The following is a 21,319-nucleotide window of genomic DNA, read 5'->3' as shown; positions in this document are numbered from 1 at the left end:
TCCTGTACCCATTACCTTTACATGGTTGTGCAGCTGGCAGCATGGGCTGTCCATTGTCTTCTCCAGAAATTAGAACCATTAGATATGCATGGCTGTGAAAGACCTGAGAAATGCTTGTCTCATCCTGCCTCCTGCTACACGTACACATATCCAAGGATCAAGCTTACTGTTCCCAGAAAACAGGTTACTGATTTAAAGACTTCTAATAAAGGCAATTCTTCAATATCCCTAAATAACCCAACTCTGTTTTACTGCCTCAAGTGTTATCTGACACACTGCAAATTTAGTAGATCTGTCCTTGTCCATCCCATGTGTGCCCTGATCTGGCTCCTCCTGGAGCTATCACAGGATAGTGCTCAGCCCATTGTCTATGTTTGAAACCCATTAAGAGGATGTAACCCACCTTACTGACTGAGGGGTGTTGTTGCCCACAAAGGTATGAGACTTATTATGAGATACAGGGGAAGACCATATTGGGATCATAGAAGACTTACTATGGGCTGCTTAGGGGAGGAAACAAAAGCACAGAGAAGGAGGGATCGATGTAGTTTGGGGAAGAACAAACATGAGAAAATAGAATGATAAGGGGATAAAAGGGGCTGGTGGCATGTAAATAGGCTGCTGGCCAGTATGTGTCTTTGGCCATGCCCTGCATCTGATCAGGGGTACCTGTCCTATCTTCCTATTAAACTCCATTTCTAACTGTTTTCCCAAGTAAGGGGGCTTTCCATTCTGTGTGTATGTGTGTGTATGGAGGTCTAAGTGCCAGCAACCAGAGCTGGACCATGGGTCAGGGGGGTCTGTGCATCTGTGGTGCCAGCAGCTGGAGGGACCGGAGTTCCTAGACCTCTAAGTAGGTCTTAGATGGGGTAGGACTCTGGGTGTCGGGGGCTCACATGCCCAGACACCAGCCAACTAGGGGAGGTCAGGGGATCCAGGGGCTAGTAACTTGGTAGACTGCGTGTCTAAGCCCAGTTACTGGGGAATGCGTTGTGCGTATGTGTGGGTGTTAGTGTGCATGTGGGTGTGTGAAGTAACTGGAAAGCCAGGGGGTTCCAGGACCAGTTGCTGGATAGACTAAGGCCAGTTACTGGTGGAAGTATAGTGTTCGTGTGCGTGTGTGTGTGTGTGTGTGTGTAGGTCTGATTACCAGAAACTGGAGTGGTTCTGTGGGCCTCCAGGTGGCATGCAGGTGGCATCAACTTGAGAGACCTAGGATCCAGGGGCAGCTACTGGATAGACTAAGTGTCTAAGGCCAACTACTGGAGGGATCCATATTGTGTGTGTACATATACATTTTCCACCAATAGGCTTTCATCCTGGTCAGCCAGGGAGGGGAACAGGATGAGGCCATCGGTGCTGCTTGTGTTTGAGTGCTATGTTTTCTGTGTTGGCTCTACAAGCCAGCCTTGTGTATCCTGGGTGCATTATATGTGCTTGTATGCGTGTGCATGCTTACACATGCTCAGGCTCACTACTGGCTGGACCTAGGGACATGGAACCTCCATCAGACGACCAGATTTAGCAAACCCTAGTATCTTCTGATTTTCAGAAGACAAACAAATGATAAGAGAGATTAATATACCTTAACTATACACAGTTTTTGCAAACAGCAAAGGTTGTCAATACAACTGAGCAGCTTTGTATGAAGTCAACAGCAAGTGAGGTTCACAAAGACACTGAGCATTCGTTTAAGTAGAAATGTACACAACTTTATACACAATCTTAAAATGAATATAATCATGGGCTATTAAAAAAAATACCTGATGTTTCCCTAATCACTTTAAGTCCTAAAATATTTTGATTATTTTTTTCATGCCTTCAGTCTGTCAAATAGCGTTAGGTTTACTGTTGGACTTGATATCTTAAAGGTCTTTTCCAACCTATATGATTCTGTGATTCTGTGATTCTGTGAAATACGTTTATCACTACCCCAAAAGGTGGAAAAAAGGTGGAGTTCACCTGCTGATCAGAAGGTGTTCCACAGTTAATATTAAGTGCACGGAGAAAGAGAAATCTATCTTAAATATTTTTTGTTAATTCTTTTTGAATTAGATGAGCCTTACAAAATTTAGTGCTAGGATAAAAACCTAGCTGAATGCATCCTCCAGCCGCTATCCACTGTCTTTAAGAACTCACAGAGAACAGGATCTGAAGGACTGGGAAACATGAACGTATGCTTATTTTTAAGATGGTGTGTATGGGAGAAGAAACAAAATTAGGAGTTACAGAAAGTTCAACTTCAGAAAAATATGAGAACAAATAAACTACTTGTAAGGAGACAGAAGAAAAAAAAAGGGTAGATAACAGATAACATGGATTTATCAGAAATAAATCACACCAGATAAATCTGATTTTTCTTTTTGATTATCTAAAAGTGCTTTTATAAGGGAGTAAAGCAAATTGTCACTCACCTCACATGATATTTTTGTAAGTAAACTAGAGAAATATAGTCTAACTCAAACCTCTGTAGACTGGCTACAAATTCAGACAAAAATGGTATTCTTAGTGTTGCTCACTGTACCAGGTAAGATTCTTTGACAGCCCTACATACAACTAAGTATTTTTATTGAGTCCTAAGATAAAATACACATGCTCTTACTACGTTTTCCAGATGATACCATACTATATTAGAATTCAAATGATCTTGGCAAAGTTTTGATGAAAACAGAATGAAATCTAATAAGGACACTTACAAGACTACAGATGAAGGGAGAAACAATCAACTGCATAATTAGAAAGATCGGTGTCTAATAGTATGTGGTATTTTACAGAGCAGGATTTGGAGCTGCATCGGGCCAGACTTTGAACACTGTCAGGAGTGTCATGCTGTTGCAAAAAAGGGAGACACACTGGCATGCATAACAGAAGGATATCCTGTAAGACATATGAAGTGGTCCTTCTGCTCTACCTGACACTAGTAAGGTCTTAGTACCATGCTGTATGGAAATACTGTAAAATTTTGGTTTTGAAACACTTCCTGAAAGATAGGGACCTACTAACACAGCCTGGGTAGAGACATACAGAATGAGCAGAGGTCTAGTCAACAAGACCTAGGTAGAAAATTGACTAATTTAGGTTGCTGTAGTCTAGAGAAACAAAATACAAAACAGAACTGAGGGGAGATATGTTAACAGTCTTCAAGTACTTAAAAGGCTGTTACAAAGGTGAATGCAACTCCTCTATCCCCATGGTCTTTATAGTAGGAAGTAACAATTTTAATTTGCAGCAGTGAAGACTTAGGATAGGCCACAGACAAGAATTTTATAGCTGTAAGGAAAACACAGCATGGGTATAGATTACCTGCAGAGGTTGTGGAAACACTGCTACTGAATGGCTGTAAGAACAGAATAACAAATGTCTAACCTACACTCTTCGCGTAGGTAGGTAGTGTTCCTTCCTGACAGTGGTTAGATAAAAGCTAGGTGATCCCTTGAGGTACCCTCCACCTTGATTTTCCCTGAGTTCAGTACAGTAACTATAAATTATGAAAACTAACAGCACTGCTGTTCTGGCCTCACCTGTCTGTGAATCCTTGTTTCTGTCACTTTCTTCAGGGATCCCAATGATTTCCTGTTTATTCTGCTCAGAAAGAGAAGCATCTTTAGGTCCAGGAGCTTCTGTCACATCATCATAACCATCTTCCAGGATATTTCCAGGCAGTGGAGAGACCTCTGGAACAGTACAGGTATTAACTATCACTAGAGAGAGCAGTAACTGATGATCCAGTGATAAGGGCCTGTAATACTGATGTTATCATGACGATAATGAACAATAAGAAACCAAGGATCCTCCTGAGGACTCTAAGGTATTCCAGACAACAATTATATAGCTCCAATAATTGTTATACATTGCTGTAACAAGTAGAAACCAGAAATCAACATGGAGGAGGGACAGGAGGGAGAAGAAGATCTGGAGAAGGAGGCAGTTAGTGACAGGGTTTATTTCAGAATAAGCTTCCCCACTGCATTTCATAATTGCACAATGACAAATTACTCCTTGTTTATCTCTGTGTAGCACTTGCTTCCTTGTCTTTTCATTGCTTTAACCGCCTTCTGTTAAATTTCTCTGAAATGGTCTTGCTAAGTAGCCACCCTTGGCCATTTGCCTATGGACATGTGGCTACAAACTTAGGCCAAACCTTTGGAGAAAAATATCTGCAGTTCTGCTTCTCTTCTCCAGGCTGAACAACCCCAACTCTGTCAGCCTGTCTTCATAGGAGAAGTGTTGCAGCCCTCTGATCATTTTTATGTCCCTCCTCTGGACCTGTTCTAACAGGTCCATGTCTTCTGTGTACTGAGGACTCCAGAGCTGGACGCAGTACTCCAGTACACTCTGGGGTCTCACCAGACTGAAGTAGAGGGGCAGAATCACCTCCCTCGACCTGCCGGCCACGCTTCTTTTTATGTAGCCTAGGATGTGATTGGCTTTCTGGGCTGCAAGCACATATTGCTGGCTCACATCCAATTTGTTATCCACCAGTATCCCCAAGTCCTTTTCCACAGGGCTGCTCTCAACCCCTTCATCCCCCAGCCTGTACTGATCTTGGTGAGTGCCCAAGCCAGATGCAGGACCTTGCACTTGGCCTTGTTGAACTTCATGAGGTGAGGTTCATATTCGCCTGTTTCTCAAACCTCTCAAGGTCCCTCTGGATGGCATCCCTTCCCTCAAGCGTATCAGCTGCACCACTCAGCTTGGTGTCATCTGCAAACTTGCTGAAGATGCACTTGATCCCACTGTCTATGTCATTAATAAAGATATTGAACAGTACCAGTCCCAGTACGGACCCCTGAGGGACACCACTTGTTACTGATCTCCATTTGGACATTGAGCTGTTGACTGCAACTCTTTGGATGAGACCATCCAGCCAATTCCTTATTCATTGAATAGTCCATCCATCAAACTTAGTTCTGTGAGTAGCCAGCTCTCTAATTTCTCCAGGGCAGCTAGCTCTGTGGTCTGTACTTAACTGGAAGCCATCCCTCAGAGGATATTAGTTTTCACTGTTTTATAGTATACGCATACACACATGGACATACAAATAATACATATATAAAATTAAAAGTGAATCAAAGCACTCCTATTTCACTTTTTACCTAGTACTCAATATTCGATCTGAATAAGAAAAAGAGATCTTATTTGGAATAATTGCCTTCTTGATAAGCATTTCAAAGCAAGTAAGGAAAAGAACAGCTTTTATTTTAATTTTAAATAATAAAACCCCTTTAATATAAGAAAAACAATAGAAAATAAAATTAAAGACATAGCACAGCATAGAGTTGGGGATATGGGAAGCTGAGTCCAAAACTGCTCGTGCCTTTGGCAGTTGATCTCTCTGAGACCAGGCAATAGCTAAGAGAGCTTTTTGATCAGCTCCAGGAAAATGCAATTCTTCTCCAAACATTTGCTCTCTCTCAGCTTTTTCAAATCACGCCCCCTGCCCCAATCTGGCAAACTGCATTTTCTTCAGATCACTCGAATGAAAATTCCCTAATCCACGCCAATGGTGTGCCAATGTTCTTACTTGGGGAATGATTTTCCTCTGTCTTAATTCTCCCCATTTATGTCAGAAATGAAGCAACAGCTTACAAGCTGTTACAGTTGCAATTTCTGGGAGAAGCAGTTGTCAAATTGTTGGATTCATATGACTGTATCCTGTGAAGAGTGCAATACTACCAGCAAACATTTATTTTCAACTTCTCATATATAAGAGAAGATTAGCACTTGTATACGAGATTGAATGACATTCTTCCACCAAAAGAGTTAAACGGAAATTTTTGGTTCACATCAAAACATCACTAGTGGACATAAAGTGCAGCAAGAAAAAAGTTTTAATCACCAATAATGCTTTGAAAATTACAAACTACCCTCATTTTGTGTCTCTTTCTTTGTAGGATCCCCATCTTCCATTACCTTGCGTAGCTCCAGGACCATTTTCTTCATTGCTGTCCCAGCTATAAAACTGTGCCTTTGTTTTTGAACTCTCTGAGTAAGAATCTAGGCAAATGAGAATGAGCGTGATATCAGATTAAACTCTCCTTAGCTGCTAAGACTGCATCATGAGGAAAAGAGTAGACAAGTCAAGTAATAACTTGAGTAATAACACCCAAGTCAGGCAGATTCTTGGGTGGTCAGTATTACTCCTGCAAGGTAAAGGGCTTACAGTGGAATAGCCAAGAATCCCTCAGGGGCCCCATAACACCTCTTGTGGCTCATGGGTAAGGCAAGCCACAAAGGGAGAAAAGCAGTCGACAGGAGGAAGCCTACAGAGACACATAGCTACTGGGAGGGAGATACAAATTATTCCTTTATTTGTTCCTGATTTAAATAATTGCAGTGAAAGCATTTTTTGTTTGTTTTTGGTTTTTGTTGTTTGTTTGTTTGTTTGACCTATACTGATCTATGCTCTATGGCTGCAGTGAGGACAGCACAAAATGAATCGTCCCTAGGAGAGGAATTGGCAGAGTCCAATGTGCTGGAAACCCCTCTCCTCAAATCTAGGAATTTTCAGTTTCCCAGTATATTTGGGAGCTGCAAAGTAACAGATTGGGATCTGGGCCACCAGGAGGAATTTTCCCTTGACAAGAGCAAGACACACAGACCTGAGAGGCCAGTCATGCCCTGCTTTTCCCTCTTCAGGTTATAGTCAATCTCTTCATAGACAGCCTCAGAGAAGGGGTCATAAGATAGTCTGGAGCCTGAAAGTAAAAGGCAATGATCACTCACACAGTCTTTGCTCATACCCAGGCTGTGGTCATGAAAAGGAGAAGTGACCTAAATGGGTCTACATGGCCTGTTGGTACCCAGAAAGTCGAGAGGTGCTGTCTGAGGATAAGCACTGCTGGGCTCTTTCACTGCCAGACAGTAACTGAAAGTCTCACTGTGGCACCAGATGCCATTCATCTGTCACCGATCCCCCCAGACTCTTCAGCCAACTAAACACTTGCCAGGCATGTCAAGGAGGCATTTCATACCAGTCCTGAGGGACCCACCTCTCTGCTGTGCCCTGGCACTTCGGATCTGTCCAGCAAGAATGGCAAGGACCAGGCAGAGAAGGGCCCCCAGGATAATGCAGAGGATGACAGGCGTTGAAATTCTCATAGTATTTGTTGCAGGGTGGCGGGGAGGATCTGAATGGAAATGAAGAAGCAACAAGTAGAGAATCAGGTGACCCAAAGGGCTGCTCCTCTGTAGCCTCCTGCTGTGCCCATGCTAGCAGAGTGAGGCAGGTCACCTGCTGCCCAGTTGTGGGTCCTGCTCAAGCAGCTAAAATTCAGCAGCTGGGGGTAGTGCCACTCAGCTCTCCTTTACAAAAGGCTACATGAGATGCTTTCTGATGAGCTGGAATATACTGCTGATTTACCTGCTCTGTAGTATCAGGGACATTAAATCCTCATTTGATGGGAGAAAGAAAGGGGGAAGAAGGAATGTTTTACCTGCTCTAGTGGGTGATGCTGTTGTTTCTGTCATACCTGCAAAAGGAAGGCAAGTCCAGGTTAAGGAAGAGGCAAGTGTGAAAAATAGGAGAACATCTTCACATCATTTGTGAGGTTCCTGCTGTCAAAATTATGGAGGGGCTAGTCACTGGGATGTACAGCGGACATAATGTTTCTCTGCCCACCTCCTTCCCAGATCTGTATGATGAACTAAAGGACTAACCGGAGCAATTCACAGCAGCATCTTCCTTATGATCACAGTTTTTGCCGAACAAGGGCTTGGTAGGACAGTCCCAAAGAGACAGCTCTGTGCCTTTACAGTGCACCTTCTCCAACCAAATGGGACCAGTCCCTTCCCCAAAGGCAGCTTCACTCAGAGCAGACGCAGCAGATCCACAACCCAGCTGCCTGCATACAACATTAGCATCTGCCATGTCCCAGGAATCATCACAGACTGTTCCCCAAAAACCTTGGTGCCAAATCTCCACTCTGCCTGAACATCCATCCTCTCCTCCTATGACTCGTAGCTTCTCCCTGTCTGCAAAACACAGAAACCTTCTGTATTGCTGAAACAGCAGGAAGGTCCATAGGGACCAATAAGGAGAAACAAAGAGGTAGAGGTACCTGAACAACTTGTAGAGTTTGGACACTCAGCAAATGTGGCTGGAGTTGTCGTCTCCTTTCTTCCTGTAGAATTTAAATGCTGAAGTAAATAATTTGATTATTCTCTGAAAAGAGTGAGGGAGTATAAAATGCCTGAAAATTAATCATCAAGTTAATTTTTCCCTATGATATATACGTGGCCTATTTAGAACTTGGTGGATCACTGTTTGGCTATTGCTGTGAATTAAATAATCTTCCTGATGACTGTGCTTGCTTTCGTCTTGTGTGAGGCAGCTGCAATCCCTTTTAGGAGATCTGAATGTCATCTAGAATTCATTTATATTATAGTGGGAATCCACAGATATGAAATACTGTCATAAGAGCAGGCATTAGAAATAGACCTTTAGAACTGAACTAATTCATACACTTGTCCATGGCTATGTGCATGCATGTGTGTACGTGTACATATGCACTGATATGCCTCCGTACATGTAGAAACACATACATGCCTCTAGACTTCTTGAGAAGTCTGATCCTAACTCAGATCTCACAGACTGACTGTGTATCGTAGGTTTTTGCTTTAAAAATATGCAATGGCACTATCCTATCAGGGACTTCCTTGGGATTCCCACTGGGTAACTGCACTTGGTGACACTTGTGTAATTTTAATTCCCTCATTTACATCAAGGATATAGACAAAGAAAAATGTTTGTGCCATTTGCATGAAACTAGAAATAATATATACCAGATAACAAATGAACATGAGGTAATTACTACAATGTCCATATAGGCATGCATAGGTTTATGTATATGTCTGGGCAGTCCTGTACAGATGCATTTCTAATTACCAGTGCAAGAAATATGGGTCTCTTCTGCTCGGTTATCACATGACTGAGGATCCCAGGGGTCTGACTGACATTGCCAGAGAGCGCTATGTTGCTCAGTACACTCAATGTGGTCCAGCCACGTGGGCCCAGAACCTCTGCCATATTTGAAGTCTCTTGCGATTTTGCCACCTTCTCCGCAGTTCAGGTGTTTGCATACAGTTATTGCAGTGAGTTGAGACATACGATTGGAGCAAATGCTCCCCCATGTCCCATTGTAGAAAACTTCTAGCCGCCCAGCACAGTCATTGCCATTCACCAGCCTCAGAGCCAGGAACTCTAGAAGTGAAGACATAAAAATGGAATTAGAGGGGCCTGATTCTGCTAGGAACTTGGCTGTGATGAGTGAAATCCAGAATCTGCTAACAATCCTGTTCATCACTCTGAATGAGAAAGTGCCAGAGGAAACCACTCTAAAAGTGACAAACACTTAAAACCAGAGTCATACAGTGATCCTCTCTGGTTAGCCAGCATTCACCAGCATCTACATCAACAAACAACAGTGATGGCCACCCCCCACAGTTGCAGGCATATTTCTTTGGTATGTTGAAGCATAGGTACCATGTGCTTCTCCGATTTGTTGAAGTTTTAGTGTGCAATTACTTGTTTACAATAATTTCAGGGCCAGCTGGAATGGCTGCCCTGCAGAAGCACAGGGCACCCCTGCAGCCTCCAGTGACTGAAACCCTGCCAGTTGTAGCCAATACATTTCACCCTTCACCTCTGTGAAACACATATTTAAGAAGTGTTTGAACATACATCCATTATAAACTCTACTTTACTATCATCATAGTCATAAAATACATGCATTATAAACTCCACCCTTAGTCCCAGATAATAGGTATTGACATTGTAAGAATGTGCACATAGAGTCAGTAAAACACTGCCTCTCATTCTGGGAACCACATTAGAGGAGTTAACATCATACCAATCTCAACATATATTTATTACAAGATTCAGACCTTGTCCCTGCAAAATACATGAACAAGAATGTAGTTTACGAGGTAAAGTAAGATTGCTCTCTTCTGTTTACTTTATATAAGGGCACACATTTAATTTTTCTTTTTCCAAAGACCAACCAGTAAGTAAACCCTGCTTTTCAAACAATAGAGACCACTGTCTTAGGGATTTCAACTGTTGCAGGCTTCCCAATCCAAACATCCTCAGGGCTGGCTGGTACTTTATTACCCAAATGAGCTCAGGTTTTCTTTTGGGCTGCATGGGTTTAAGTAAATCATTGCACAGCTCTACTTTTCCAGCTGCCTGGCAATGTACCCACTCTACTCATTCTTGAATGGTTGTGTTTTGGTAATGACTTACATTGTCTGATTCCTGCCTAAGCGGCATTCTGTGGTGCCAACAGATATGTTTGTTTATTCCTTCTAGGGTGCTACCTGCGTTTGCTGTCTGAGTGGGGAAGGCTTCTAGCCACCCTTGTGATGCTCTACCAGTATGAGAACATAGCATCTGCCAGTGCTGCTGGGGAGGGAGGGGCTGGTCTTTATAATCCACTTGCCAGGCATCTCCAAACATTCATTTCTCTCACTGTGCATACTGTTTCATCATTCACGCTGTATGTTGTGTTATTCCACAGACATCACACTGCTTAATTGCTTGCATTATGTCTTCCAGACAAGCCTAAGCAGTCTTCTCTGTCCTCAATCCCTTGCAGCATGGTAGCAGTTTCCTAGGCTCATCTATCTAAAAATACTTTTCCTTTATGCTCCCATGCTCCCATCCCAAATCTCTGCTGACAGGTTGAGCCAGCTGGTCAGCTTGGTTGCTGTGTTTCTCTTCCTGAGTTGCCTTTGCATCTGGGATACTTGCATTATTAGGATGACATACCAAGCAGGTCTTTCTTCAAGCAGCTGTTGTACTACTTTCCATATTTCTGCTCAAAATGGTTTTCCTTGCTGCTGCCAGTTATCACGATTTCATTCTTCAAGCCATTTCTTTACCACATTATTCACCATCTAGGAGTCTGTATATGTGGGTCTGTTGATGCTCCTATGTTCCAAGGCTATTTTCAAGGCCTTTCAAACGTTGTCAAGTCTCCTTCCAGATGGCATCTTCTCTTGTAGAGGGGTTCCAGGGATTTCCACCTCCTGTTTCCTGCTGTGCTTTTACAGGATCCATCACTAAACAAACTCTGTTGTTTATTTTCAGTACTTAATTCATCATATGCTAGGGCTCTGACAGCCAAAGGTGTTTGGTCTTCCTCATACTATTGATTGCTGGCCATTGACTTAGTAAATTAAACTAATCCTGGTCTGGAGCTTGAACCAATATCTGCAGATTGGCAAAGGGCCAGTAGCCATTTTTGCCATGTAGTTGTGGCTGCTCTTCCCTCAGTGGTTTTGAATCCTTGAGCCTAAAATTCAGGACAGCTAGTCTAGGGCATAACCACAGTGACTGCTCTACACTTACTTCAGTGGCACTCAGACACCCTCTGCATATATAGCTAGGACTTCTTGCTCTAGAGGGGAGTAGCTATTTTCTGCTCCTTTGTGGATCTGACACCGGAGTGCCAACAGTGTCTCTCATCTCTTGGGATACTCAGTGCCACAAACACCGTATGATGCTTTTCTTTCCTGCATGTGTATATAACAAATTTTTTAAATTGTTACGTACCCATATTGGTCCTAATGCCATGGCATGGACTATCTCCTGCTGATCAGCTCCAAAGCTTGCTGGTGTTCTTCTTCCCACTCAAAATGAGGCTTATTTCAGGTCACTTGATATGTGGGTTTGGTCAATTGGTTGTCACCAGGGAAGTTCATACATCAAAATCCAGTAATGCCCAAGGAAGCCTGGATTCTTGTTTATTGTGTGGAGGTCCATGGTGCTTATTCAAGCAATTTGGTCAGCTGGCAGAGGCTGCAGAGGCCTCTCCCTTGAGCAGTGACTGTAAGTTTCTCCACATTTCTCCATTCATTTACACTCAGAGTAAAGACCCATTGAGTGGTCACATCCTGGGGAGCAGTGTACCTTTTTCTGTAGGGCTCATAATTACTGTAACTAGGGCTGCCTGAAAGGACTCATTTTTTAATTCATCATGAGCACCTAGTTTACCCTCCCAAGGTGCCGGGGTCCCCCTCCAGGTCAGTCAATCTAAGCTGTAGGTGCTCCCACAAGCAGCCTGAAGCTTGCAATTTGACCATTTCAGTACTACTAGCTGCTAACTTCTGACTAGAATCCTCCCTTTTGTGCTGAGCACTAGTTAACATCACTTTACCAGACCATTACTCTGAGACCATCAACCAGATTCCCCAGCTCTGCTAAGCTGTCCCAGTGCCTCTTGAAGACCTGCTGTGAGCACACGGTAGACTGGTGTATCCCACAGCAGAGCAACACACCACTCTTTTGTGGTTTCACAGGCAACATACAGGCAATTCACTTTGCATCTCCCGGGCTGATATTCTTGGACACAAAAATATTCAGGCTCCAGGCCACTGGAGGTCTTCCCAATCACCTTCCTCTCCAACAAGGTCTGTCACACTCTCCATTTCCCACCTGTTTACACATAGTTCATACCCTTCCCCGCTCCCCCTGACAATGGGTGTACCATTTACACGACACCACAACAAGACAAATTTCCAATATCAGAGTCAAGGCTTCTCTGGAGCTTCAAAGTCACTACAATTATTCCAGTCCCAGGGCATGCCAGGTACTAGTGTTGCCAGAGTGTCTCCCATATTTACTGTCTGCTATTGTGGGCAAAACAGTTTCCGCTTGGGAAATTTAACTTAATTTTATTTTTTGCCTTAATATAATCTTAATCATTGCTTTGGGTAATGAGGAAAAAAAAGGAAACATTAACAATTAAACAAACACTTAGGGAAACATCTTTCATCCTCTCCATTAGTCCTAACTTCCTTTGTTTTCCCTCCCAGTTCCTTCAGTGCAGGAGGTTGTGTTTTTTTCTGCTGCTCTTTGCTTCTTATTCATTTTCCTCTACTCCAGCATGGATGCTCCACAGGCTGCGGTCCCTTCAGGGGTTGTATTTGCTCCATTGTGGGCTCTCCGAAGGCTGCAGTCCCTTCAGGGTTTGTACTTGGTCCAACATGGCTGACCAACTGCTGTCCACAGGCTGCATTCCCTTCAGGGTTTGTACCCACTCCATCGTGGGCCCTCCAGAGGGTGCAGTCCCTTCAGGGGTTATACCTGCTCCAGCGTGGGTCCTCACAGTCTGCAGTCCCTTCAGGAGTGTATCTGTTCCAGTGTGACTTATCCACAGGCCACAGCCCTCTCAGAGGCATATCCCCTCTGAGAAAATCGTGTCTCCAGCCATGTCCCCAGCAGTGTCTTTTTCCACTTCTCCTTCATTTCTCCTCTCTCTTGCAGCTGCCACTCTGTCTTAAATATGCATGAGCAGAGCCACCATATGCTTCTCTGATTGGTTGATGCTTTGGTGCACAGCGAGTTGTTTCCATTGGTTTCAGAGCCAGCTGTGACTGACTGTAACGGGCATATGGCAGTTGATGACCTTCTCCTGCACAAGGAATACCCACAGCCCCTTGCTGTGGAAATCTTTATGGAAACCCTCCAATTTACCCCCCAGATATCCCACCCCACACTTTTTCTGTGTGTGTGTTAACGCAAAATAAGGACCCTTTGCATCTTGGTGGGACCAAGGGGATGTGCTGAGCAACTATGCTTGTAGTCAAGAGAGCAAGAGGCTGTCCAAGCAAGTCTTCACTATTCTCTGCTTCCCCTTCATGTAACCCCCCCCCTTTCAACCCACAGGCTCAGAAAAGGATTTTCTGAACACACCTGAGCACAGGACTCCAGCATCCTCTTTGTGGTGGCAGTTGTGCTGGCCCCATGCCCTAGAAGGACATGCCCAGAGATCAGATTCAGCCCCACTGCAGTTCACATCATCCAGCCAGATCTGTCCTGAGCCTTCGCCATAATGAGCAGAGACAAATGCCTTGATGGCATGGCCACATTCCAGCTGTTTGCAAACAACATTAGCATCTGCTATATCCCAGTTATCATCACAGACGGTGCCCCAGATGCCATCATGATAAAGCTCTACTCTCCCAGCACAGCGCTTTGTTCCATTCACCAGCCTGATCTGTCTGCTACCTGCAGGAAGAAAACCCAGCTGTCAACAGGCGATATAATGATAATGTACAGGTCAGCATAATGGCTGTATGTTAAAAGCACTTGTAAGGCATCATGTTCTTGTTTTATTCCAGTTCTTCTGTTATGGTTTCTTGGGCAGAACTCCTGTGATGCTAAAACCGCATAAGGGGAAAAGCCTACTCCTGCATCAGGTGAATGTTTGAATAATTCCTGTGAGATGTTGCAAACAAGAAGGAATGTCTAGTCATACTAAGTATATGCAGACATCACCTTATCTTAGAAAGCTGGAGAAGCTGTTTTCTATCTAAACTTGTTTAGTTAGACAGAGACAGAGACCGTTTCTGTTACAGATGGGTTACAAAATAAGAGGAGAGTAGAAACAGTTCTAATTTACTTCAGAAAGGCTGCAGGTATCTATAAATACAGAAATGTCACAAAGTAAAACCTATTTAATTCCCAAGTGACAGTCAGAATGTGTGGCAGTCATGGCCAAATTAGTGTTCTTATGGCTTTTGTATTCTATTATTTCTTTTTGATTCTGTGAGATAAATTCTTTAAGAAATTCAGATGAGGAAAGCGTTATGTAAATTACACTTGCTTCCTTAACTATCATTTGTCCCTTAGCGTATACAAGCAGGTGGGTATCACAAACTCAGACCCATGCCTATTTAAGATCTGGTGAGACCACAGCACAAGGTGGGCTAGAGGCAACCCTAGGAAGCATTCTGTACCTTTCGCACAGTAACTCACCTGAGCAAATCACACCAACGTCTTCAGCAACTCCTGTTGGCACTGTCTGAGAATGGGAGGTCTTACAGAGCATCAGCTGAGTCTCATTTCCAGCACAATGGACACTTCTTAAGCCAACAAGACCCGTGCCTCGCTCAGACCTTGGAAGGTAATAGGCTTTCTTGGCAATTCCACACTGGAGCTGTCTGCATACCACATGAGCATCCTTAATGTCCCAGTCATCATCCAGGACTCTGCTCCACATGCCATGGAGTGAGATCTCAACTCGCCCATCACAGCGGCTCTCACCACCTGAAAGTCTGAGTGATTCAGCAAGACCTGGGCCCAAGAGAGTTGGAAAATTTATTGAATAACATCTACTGCTCTTACTGCAGTAGAAATAACATGCAGGAGAGAGATGGAAGACAAATTTCTATGTTGGTAAAAAAATAATTCTCACCACTGGCTAAGGAGACAGCCTCTGTTAAGGCTTTGTTTGCTTTCATGCACACAAGAGTCTGCAATGGGAAGCGAGAAAGGCTTCCCCATCTCAAAGACTAGATCCTGTGAGGAGTCAGGAACATCTAAACAATGTGAATCCCTCTACTAAGTGAAGTTTCTATGCTGAAACCAAGGTTGGAGGGGTGGGGAAAAGGAAAGGAAAGGAAAGGAAAGGAAAGGAAAGGAAAGGAAAGGAAAGGGAAAGGAAAGGAAAGGGAAAGGAAAGGAAAGGGAAAGGAAAGGAAAGGAAAGGGAAAAGAAAGGGAAAGGGAAAGGAAAGGGAAAGGAAAGGGAAAGGAAAGGGCATTAAAGACAGGATGACATACCACACTTGCTTGACAGAGTGAGATCACAAATGCTGCTTAGGTCTGAAGTTGCACTACCCATAAAAGGCCACTCCTGACTTACCTGAGCAAATAACAGTGGCTGCTTCTCTGGCTGAACAGGTTGGATTGCCCAAAGTCACTTGAGCACAATCCCACAGGCAGGACTCTGTCCCTTCACAGTGAAAAGCATCTCTCCATACAGGCCCATTCCCGTCCACAAAACGGTCTCCTGTCTGGATTGACTTTGCATAGCCACAGTTCAGCTGATGACAGAGAACGCTGGCAGCTTGCAAATTCCAGTGGGAGCGGCAGAGTCTTCCCCACATGTCTCCATGGCGGATCTCCACTCTGCCAGAGCATCTGGTGCCATTCACCAACCTGCCCCCTGTGCACCCTGAATATAAGAGAAAGTGAGTACTGAGATGTCATGTTCGTAAATGCTCATGGGCACGACCTGAAAGTGACTGGGAAATGGGAATGAGTTTTCCATAGAATTCAGTAGTAAAAATGACTGCACTGGGCCACTAGAACTTCCATACTCATAACTAGACTTCAGTCCACCCTATTTTACTGAGAAGAATGACTGGAAATCAGGATCTGCCCCTTTTTGCAATTTTTAAACTCAGGGTGCTGGGTTTCAGGGCTCTGGGTAAACCAATAGACCTTAATTGTTCTGACCAGCCTCACTTAGGGCCTCCAGCTATGCACCCTCAGGCTACTGGTCCAAGGCCTCACTTAAACCTGGACCAGGCCTTCAGTCCTTGCCTCAACTATGTGACTAGTGTAACTGTCTCCAGTCTTGTCTCCTGCTACTCCTGACTGTACTCTGATTGGACCCTACATCTGATTGATTACTTTGCCTTGTCTGGGAGCGTCCATAGACCTTGTTATCAGTACCTTCCTCTGTCCTCTGTGCAGATGCTTTGGATTGTGCCTTGATGGGTAAGGACACTGCCTGTGTTGTCCTCAACCTCTGCCCCCAGCTCATCCTACCTTGTGGAGCAGCCCTGTTCCTGCTGTTCCCTGACACTAGGAGCATTTCACAGAGAGCAGCCTTGTGGTACAGGTGAAGTGCAGCCTCAACTCCCGGAAATGCCTGTAGCAGCAGACAAAAGACTTGGCTCCACAGACACCCTCTGGATTTTGGGTCCATCTTTTTCCTCAAAGAAGGAGATTTTCAGTTCTCCTCTTAGACCTTTCTGCTGCTCACCTGAACATACCACACGAGCATCTTTTCCAGCAGGGCATTCATCATGACCTAGCACAGTCACAGGACAGTCTCTCAGGCGTGATCCATTCTTCTTGCAGCTGAATGTGCTGTTCCAGACAGATCCATTTCCTTTCCCGAAGGACTGTCCATCTGGTATCAGTAGGGCAACTCCACAGTCCAGCTGCTGGCAGAGGGCATTGGCAGCTGGTAAATCCCATAGGTAGTCACACAGGGTTCCCCACGTGCCTCCATAAAGAAGCTCTACTCTCCCTGAACATGTGGTACTGCCGTTTGCCAGCCTGTACCCACCATAGCCTGCGGGAAGAATAAAGGAACTTAGCAGTTACAAGGGTTTTTTTGTGCTATTGCATTGAAAATTGTAAGAGATATCTAGCTGCAAGAAACTAGCTGCAAAGAACTAGCACTCACTATGTCTCAGGTTACTGGGATCCATGTTAGACCAGGGTGCTCATAAGCCAGCTCTGAAAAAAAAAGTCTTTATTGTCCATGTTGTAGCCTGCACTACATGATTAAAAGTCTTTTGACTCTTTAAGTTCAGTCTCTCCTCCTCTGCTCTGCTCTCTCTTCCCCCCACAATACTGCTGCTACCTTGCAACATCTTTTCTTGCAGAGGCAGTTCCAGCATTGCCTTGCATTTGGAGCATGTGAGAAACTCAGGGCGGGAGCTACTAGAAGCACTCTCTCAGTAGTTGGTTATCTCACATTACCCGGTAAGCAGCAACTGCAGGGTGCAATTCTCAGCTTTCATCTATGGCACAGCATAAGGCTCTGAACACAACAGGCTATTCACATCAGCATATTCACAATAATTTAAGCATGGGTAGGACTGTGGTGTCCTACTGCCAGCCTCATACAGTCCCTCTATCTTCTCACACTGTTACTTCTTACCCTTGCCTGGTCCTTGCATCATACTCCCCCTAATGAGACCTGGATTTCCACTCTGAGCTGTGACTCTTGCAAGATGGAGGCAGGATCCAAGACCTGTCAGTTACTGATACCTTAAATAGGCTGTTTGGCTGCCACAGCTCCCCAGCCAGCACTTCAGATTGCCATGGCCAGAAAGACAGTGTTCAAGGCAGTCTTGAAACAGACTGCAGCCCTTTGACTGGGAAATGGACATGAACTGCAGTCCTTTCCAGGCTTGTTTTGTGACAGGGTGTTGCCAGCTGTTCTGCCCCATGTTCAGTTTACACCTTTTGATTTGTGCCCTCAGGAAAAATGTTGTGTTTGCTAGGTCTAATCATCACTTTTGTAGTGAGTGGCAATAAGTTAGCTGTATTTAGAGCCCCTGGCAGCCATGACTGTATGGAGTTCTTAAATGATGTTACCTGGCAGTCACAACTAAAGTCATCCAGGCTTCTGACGACTTTTTCTTTTTTTTTTTAAATAACTTAAGTTTGTAACCTGTGCCTCCTTTGACTTTTTGGAGGTATGGTACCTCTCCCCGTTTTTAACTGAAGTGCCAGGGATTAACATACACACTGGCAGCACAGAAGATAAATTAATTTCTCTATGTTCCTGCTTGTCTGCTCTGGCTATCTCTCCTTTTACATACATGAGAAAGACATGGAAGGAATTCTCAACACTACTGAGTGCATACCTCTAGTAGCATAAAAGAAATTGCAGCCCTGTTGAGATCCGCATCCCTAGTGCAGAAGTGAAGTGGTTAGAACAGCCCATGTTAAATGCAGACTCTCAGTAGAGTGAATGAGAGATTGTAGGGCTGCTCTCTATTACTTCCTGGTCTTCCCTGGATGGCTCAAGGCATGATAGGGCAAGCACCCAAGAACCCTGAGGACCACAGAAATATACAGAGGCTCTGAACTGTGGGTTGACAGGAAGAAGACATATAGGACACATGTAAATTACATCCATCAGTCCAAAGTCTCACCTGAACATACAACAGTGGCATCATGAGAGCATGTCTTACTATGGTGCAGCATCCTGGGACAGTGTGCAAGGTGAGTCTCATTCCCTACACAGTGAAACTCTTCTTGCCAGATCAGTTCATGTCTGTCTCCAAAGTGAGTTCCTCTCAAGATATCCACAGCCTGGCCACACTCTAACTCATTACATATAACAGAGGCAGTTTTAAAATCAATGTGTGAAAAACAGACTGTAGCCCAAGTTTCTTCTTGCTTTACTTTCAGATGTCCTGAGCAGGCAGTGTCCCCTCCAGTCAGACGCAGCCCAGAGAAACCTGGAAAAAAAACCCCAAGAAATCCAGCATCAAGGGTTGGTTGTATTGACCTAATTTAATAACTCACATACCTTCATGGGCAAGACACATGTCACTTCTCTGAGGACCACTGACACTTTTAAATAACCATTGTGGCAATTCCTGTATGCCACTGACAAGAGAGAAAATGGTGTGTGAGAATGCTTATTTCTTAGTATGTGAAAATACTAAATCCTTGGGAAGCTACAGAAGGAGGGAAGTTTTGAACATTTGCCAAATGCTTGAGAAATAGAAATCCCCCCAAAAATAAATAAATAGCCATTTACTAGTGTGTGTCCTCGAGACTTCATTATTCAAATGAGTAGGAAGCTGAAGCGCCTCAGAAAGAGGAAAGAGAAAATGTCGCACCCATCTTCAGAAAAGGCTAAAAAGACAGTCTGGAGATCTACAGGCTGGTCAGCCTCACTTTGGTACCTGGGAAAAAGATGGAGTGAGTCCTCCTGGAACACATTTGTGGGCACAAGAAGGTGAATGGGAAGAGTCAGCATGGATTTACTAAGGCTAAATCATGCCTGTGTGACCTTATTACTTTCTCTGATAAATCTGACTGGATTTGTGGATGAGGGGAGACCAGCGCGTGTCACTTACCTCACATTTAGCAATGCCTTTGTCACTGTCTTGCACAATATTCTTGTGTCCAAACTAGGATGTTACAGTCTGAGTGGGTGGACAGCTACATGGTTAAAAAGCTGATTGGATGGTCAGGCTCAGAGAGTAGTGATTAGTGGGTTGCATTCTACCTGGAGGCTGGCAACAAGTGGAATACCACCTGTTGGGTCTTTCCTGGGACTTGTTCTGTTCAGCATCTTTACCAACAACTTGGAGGAGGTGCTGGAGTGCACTCTTATCAGTTTGGGGGTGGGGGGAGATAACCCCAAGGGCAGAGCTGCCATTCAGAGGGACCTAGACAGGCTGGTTTAATGGGCTGACAGGAATCTTATAAAAAGCAAAAAGGACAAATGTAAAGTCCTGAAGCTGGGAAGGAAAAACCTCTTGCAATGGTACTTTATCCAAAGAGCAAAACCAGGCACATCTTGCAGAGGAAGGCAGCCAAACAGACATTGGATTTGTTTGCCGTTGCAGACTGTCCTGTCATAGCTTACATGAAGATCTGGAGAAGAAGGGCAGTTATATGGCGTAACACAGCATTTTCTTGCTTCTCCATCTACACCTGCTTTTTTAGCCCCCATTCCTGGTCAAAGACAAGTTTAGCACTGCTCTCCTATTGCCTGGGAAAAACAAATAGTGTTTCTTTTTCTGTTCTATGTCATTTACTATGTCTACTTCCATTCTATGTCATTGCTGTGCGCAGGCAAAGGAGATATATACTTGTAGTCAGCAGAATACTTAGTGTTGATGCAACTTGCTTTGGCTGGGCGGAGGCCATGGAGAAAGTGTTACCTCTCTGCAGTACTTGGCTTTATCCAGCTAGGACAAAGTTTGATCTCAACCTTTGTGGAATAATTGCTGGAGGTGACTTAGAAATTAAACTTATATTCACACTTTTAGGTAAGGCACAGCATTGAAGAAGCTTCCCGGGTGGAGTGCAGCTGACATACAAGGAATCCATTCCATGGAAGTTCCCTAGGCCTGCAACCTTAGATGGGTTGCAGACCTAGCAACCCCAGCAATGCCAGGGGAACTTGGTGTGTTGGCTCTAAGAGGAACTGCTCGGAGGGTGGAGCGGTGTGGAGATACCGCGCCAGGCTCTGTGATAATAAGGGAAATTGAAGGTACCACGGAACCGATAAGCTGCATATTTTCTACCCTGGGCCAACAGTCTGTCATGTTTTTGACAAAATGCTGTCCTTTTGGTGAACTTTGCTCATTATAACATCATTATAATGCCAAAACACACCTCCATCCCAAAAGCTACCCGCCTCCAAGGTGCAACCACCCCTCACTGAGCTTGCACTTTGAATTTTCCTAGCTTATACCTTTAAAAGCGAAGTAAGAAAACTTTACACCAATCCTAAACAAAGGTATGTATGACTAGAGTCACTCAAGCTCCACCTGAAAGGTGAAAAATAGTATAAAATAGCTTAAGAGAGAGAGAATGTTAGGGAAGACACCATTGCATACCACTCTGATCTCTGGGATCAGTTGATGGGCTGAGTCTCTCTTTCCCCCCCATCGGGACGCCTTTGGGTAAGATTCAAACACTTGGTTATACCAAGTGCCTCCCCGGGAAACTTAGAAATCTCTATAGAGTCACTTTATTACCTTTTAACGCGTTCGTAGCCAGCGGTGTTACTCATACTCTTGGTATTTGCACGTGCTTT

General features: G+C 44.3%; 2 protein-coding genes across 2 annotated transcripts in view; one reads left to right on the top strand and one right to left on the bottom strand.

The window, feature by feature from the left end:
- LOC142413637 (rap1 GTPase-activating protein 1-like) overlaps positions 1–6,284 on the top strand; it is a 74,879-nt gene extending 68,595 nt beyond the window's left edge. The window contains exon 25 of the mRNA XM_075510011.1: positions 5,895–6,284. The gene's annotated coding sequence lies outside the window, so the exon portion shown is untranslated. The remainder of the gene's footprint in view (positions 1–5,894) is intronic.
- LOC142405256 (antigen WC1.1-like) overlaps positions 3,367–21,319 on the bottom strand; it is a 28,338-nt gene continuing 10,385 nt past the window's right edge. The window contains exons 3-15 of the mRNA XM_075492370.1: positions 18,690–18,998; positions 16,778–17,092; positions 15,650–15,961; positions 14,762–15,079; positions 13,697–14,011; positions 8,888–9,202; positions 8,061–8,123; positions 7,660–7,974; positions 7,437–7,472; positions 6,989–7,130; positions 6,603–6,691; positions 5,914–5,985; positions 3,367–3,674 (exon numbers count right to left, since the gene is read on the bottom strand). Of these exons, the coding sequence (XP_075348485.1) occupies positions 3,367–3,674; positions 5,914–5,985; positions 6,603–6,691; positions 6,989–7,130; positions 7,437–7,472; positions 7,660–7,974; positions 8,061–8,123; positions 8,888–9,202; positions 13,697–14,011; positions 14,762–15,079; positions 15,650–15,961; positions 16,778–17,092; positions 18,690–18,998 (2,909 nt within the window). The remainder of the gene's footprint in view (positions 3,675–5,913; positions 5,986–6,602; positions 6,692–6,988; positions 7,131–7,436; positions 7,473–7,659; positions 7,975–8,060; positions 8,124–8,887; positions 9,203–13,696; positions 14,012–14,761; positions 15,080–15,649; positions 15,962–16,777; positions 17,093–18,689; positions 18,999–21,319) is intronic.

The sequence above is a fragment of the Mycteria americana genome, chromosome 1 (assembly GCF_035582795.1).
Source record: "Mycteria americana isolate JAX WOST 10 ecotype Jacksonville Zoo and Gardens chromosome 1, USCA_MyAme_1.0, whole genome shotgun sequence".
Classification (NCBI taxonomy): Eukaryota; Metazoa; Chordata; class Aves; order Ciconiiformes; family Ciconiidae; genus Mycteria; species Mycteria americana.
This window is presented reverse-complemented; position numbering and strand designations above follow the sequence as displayed.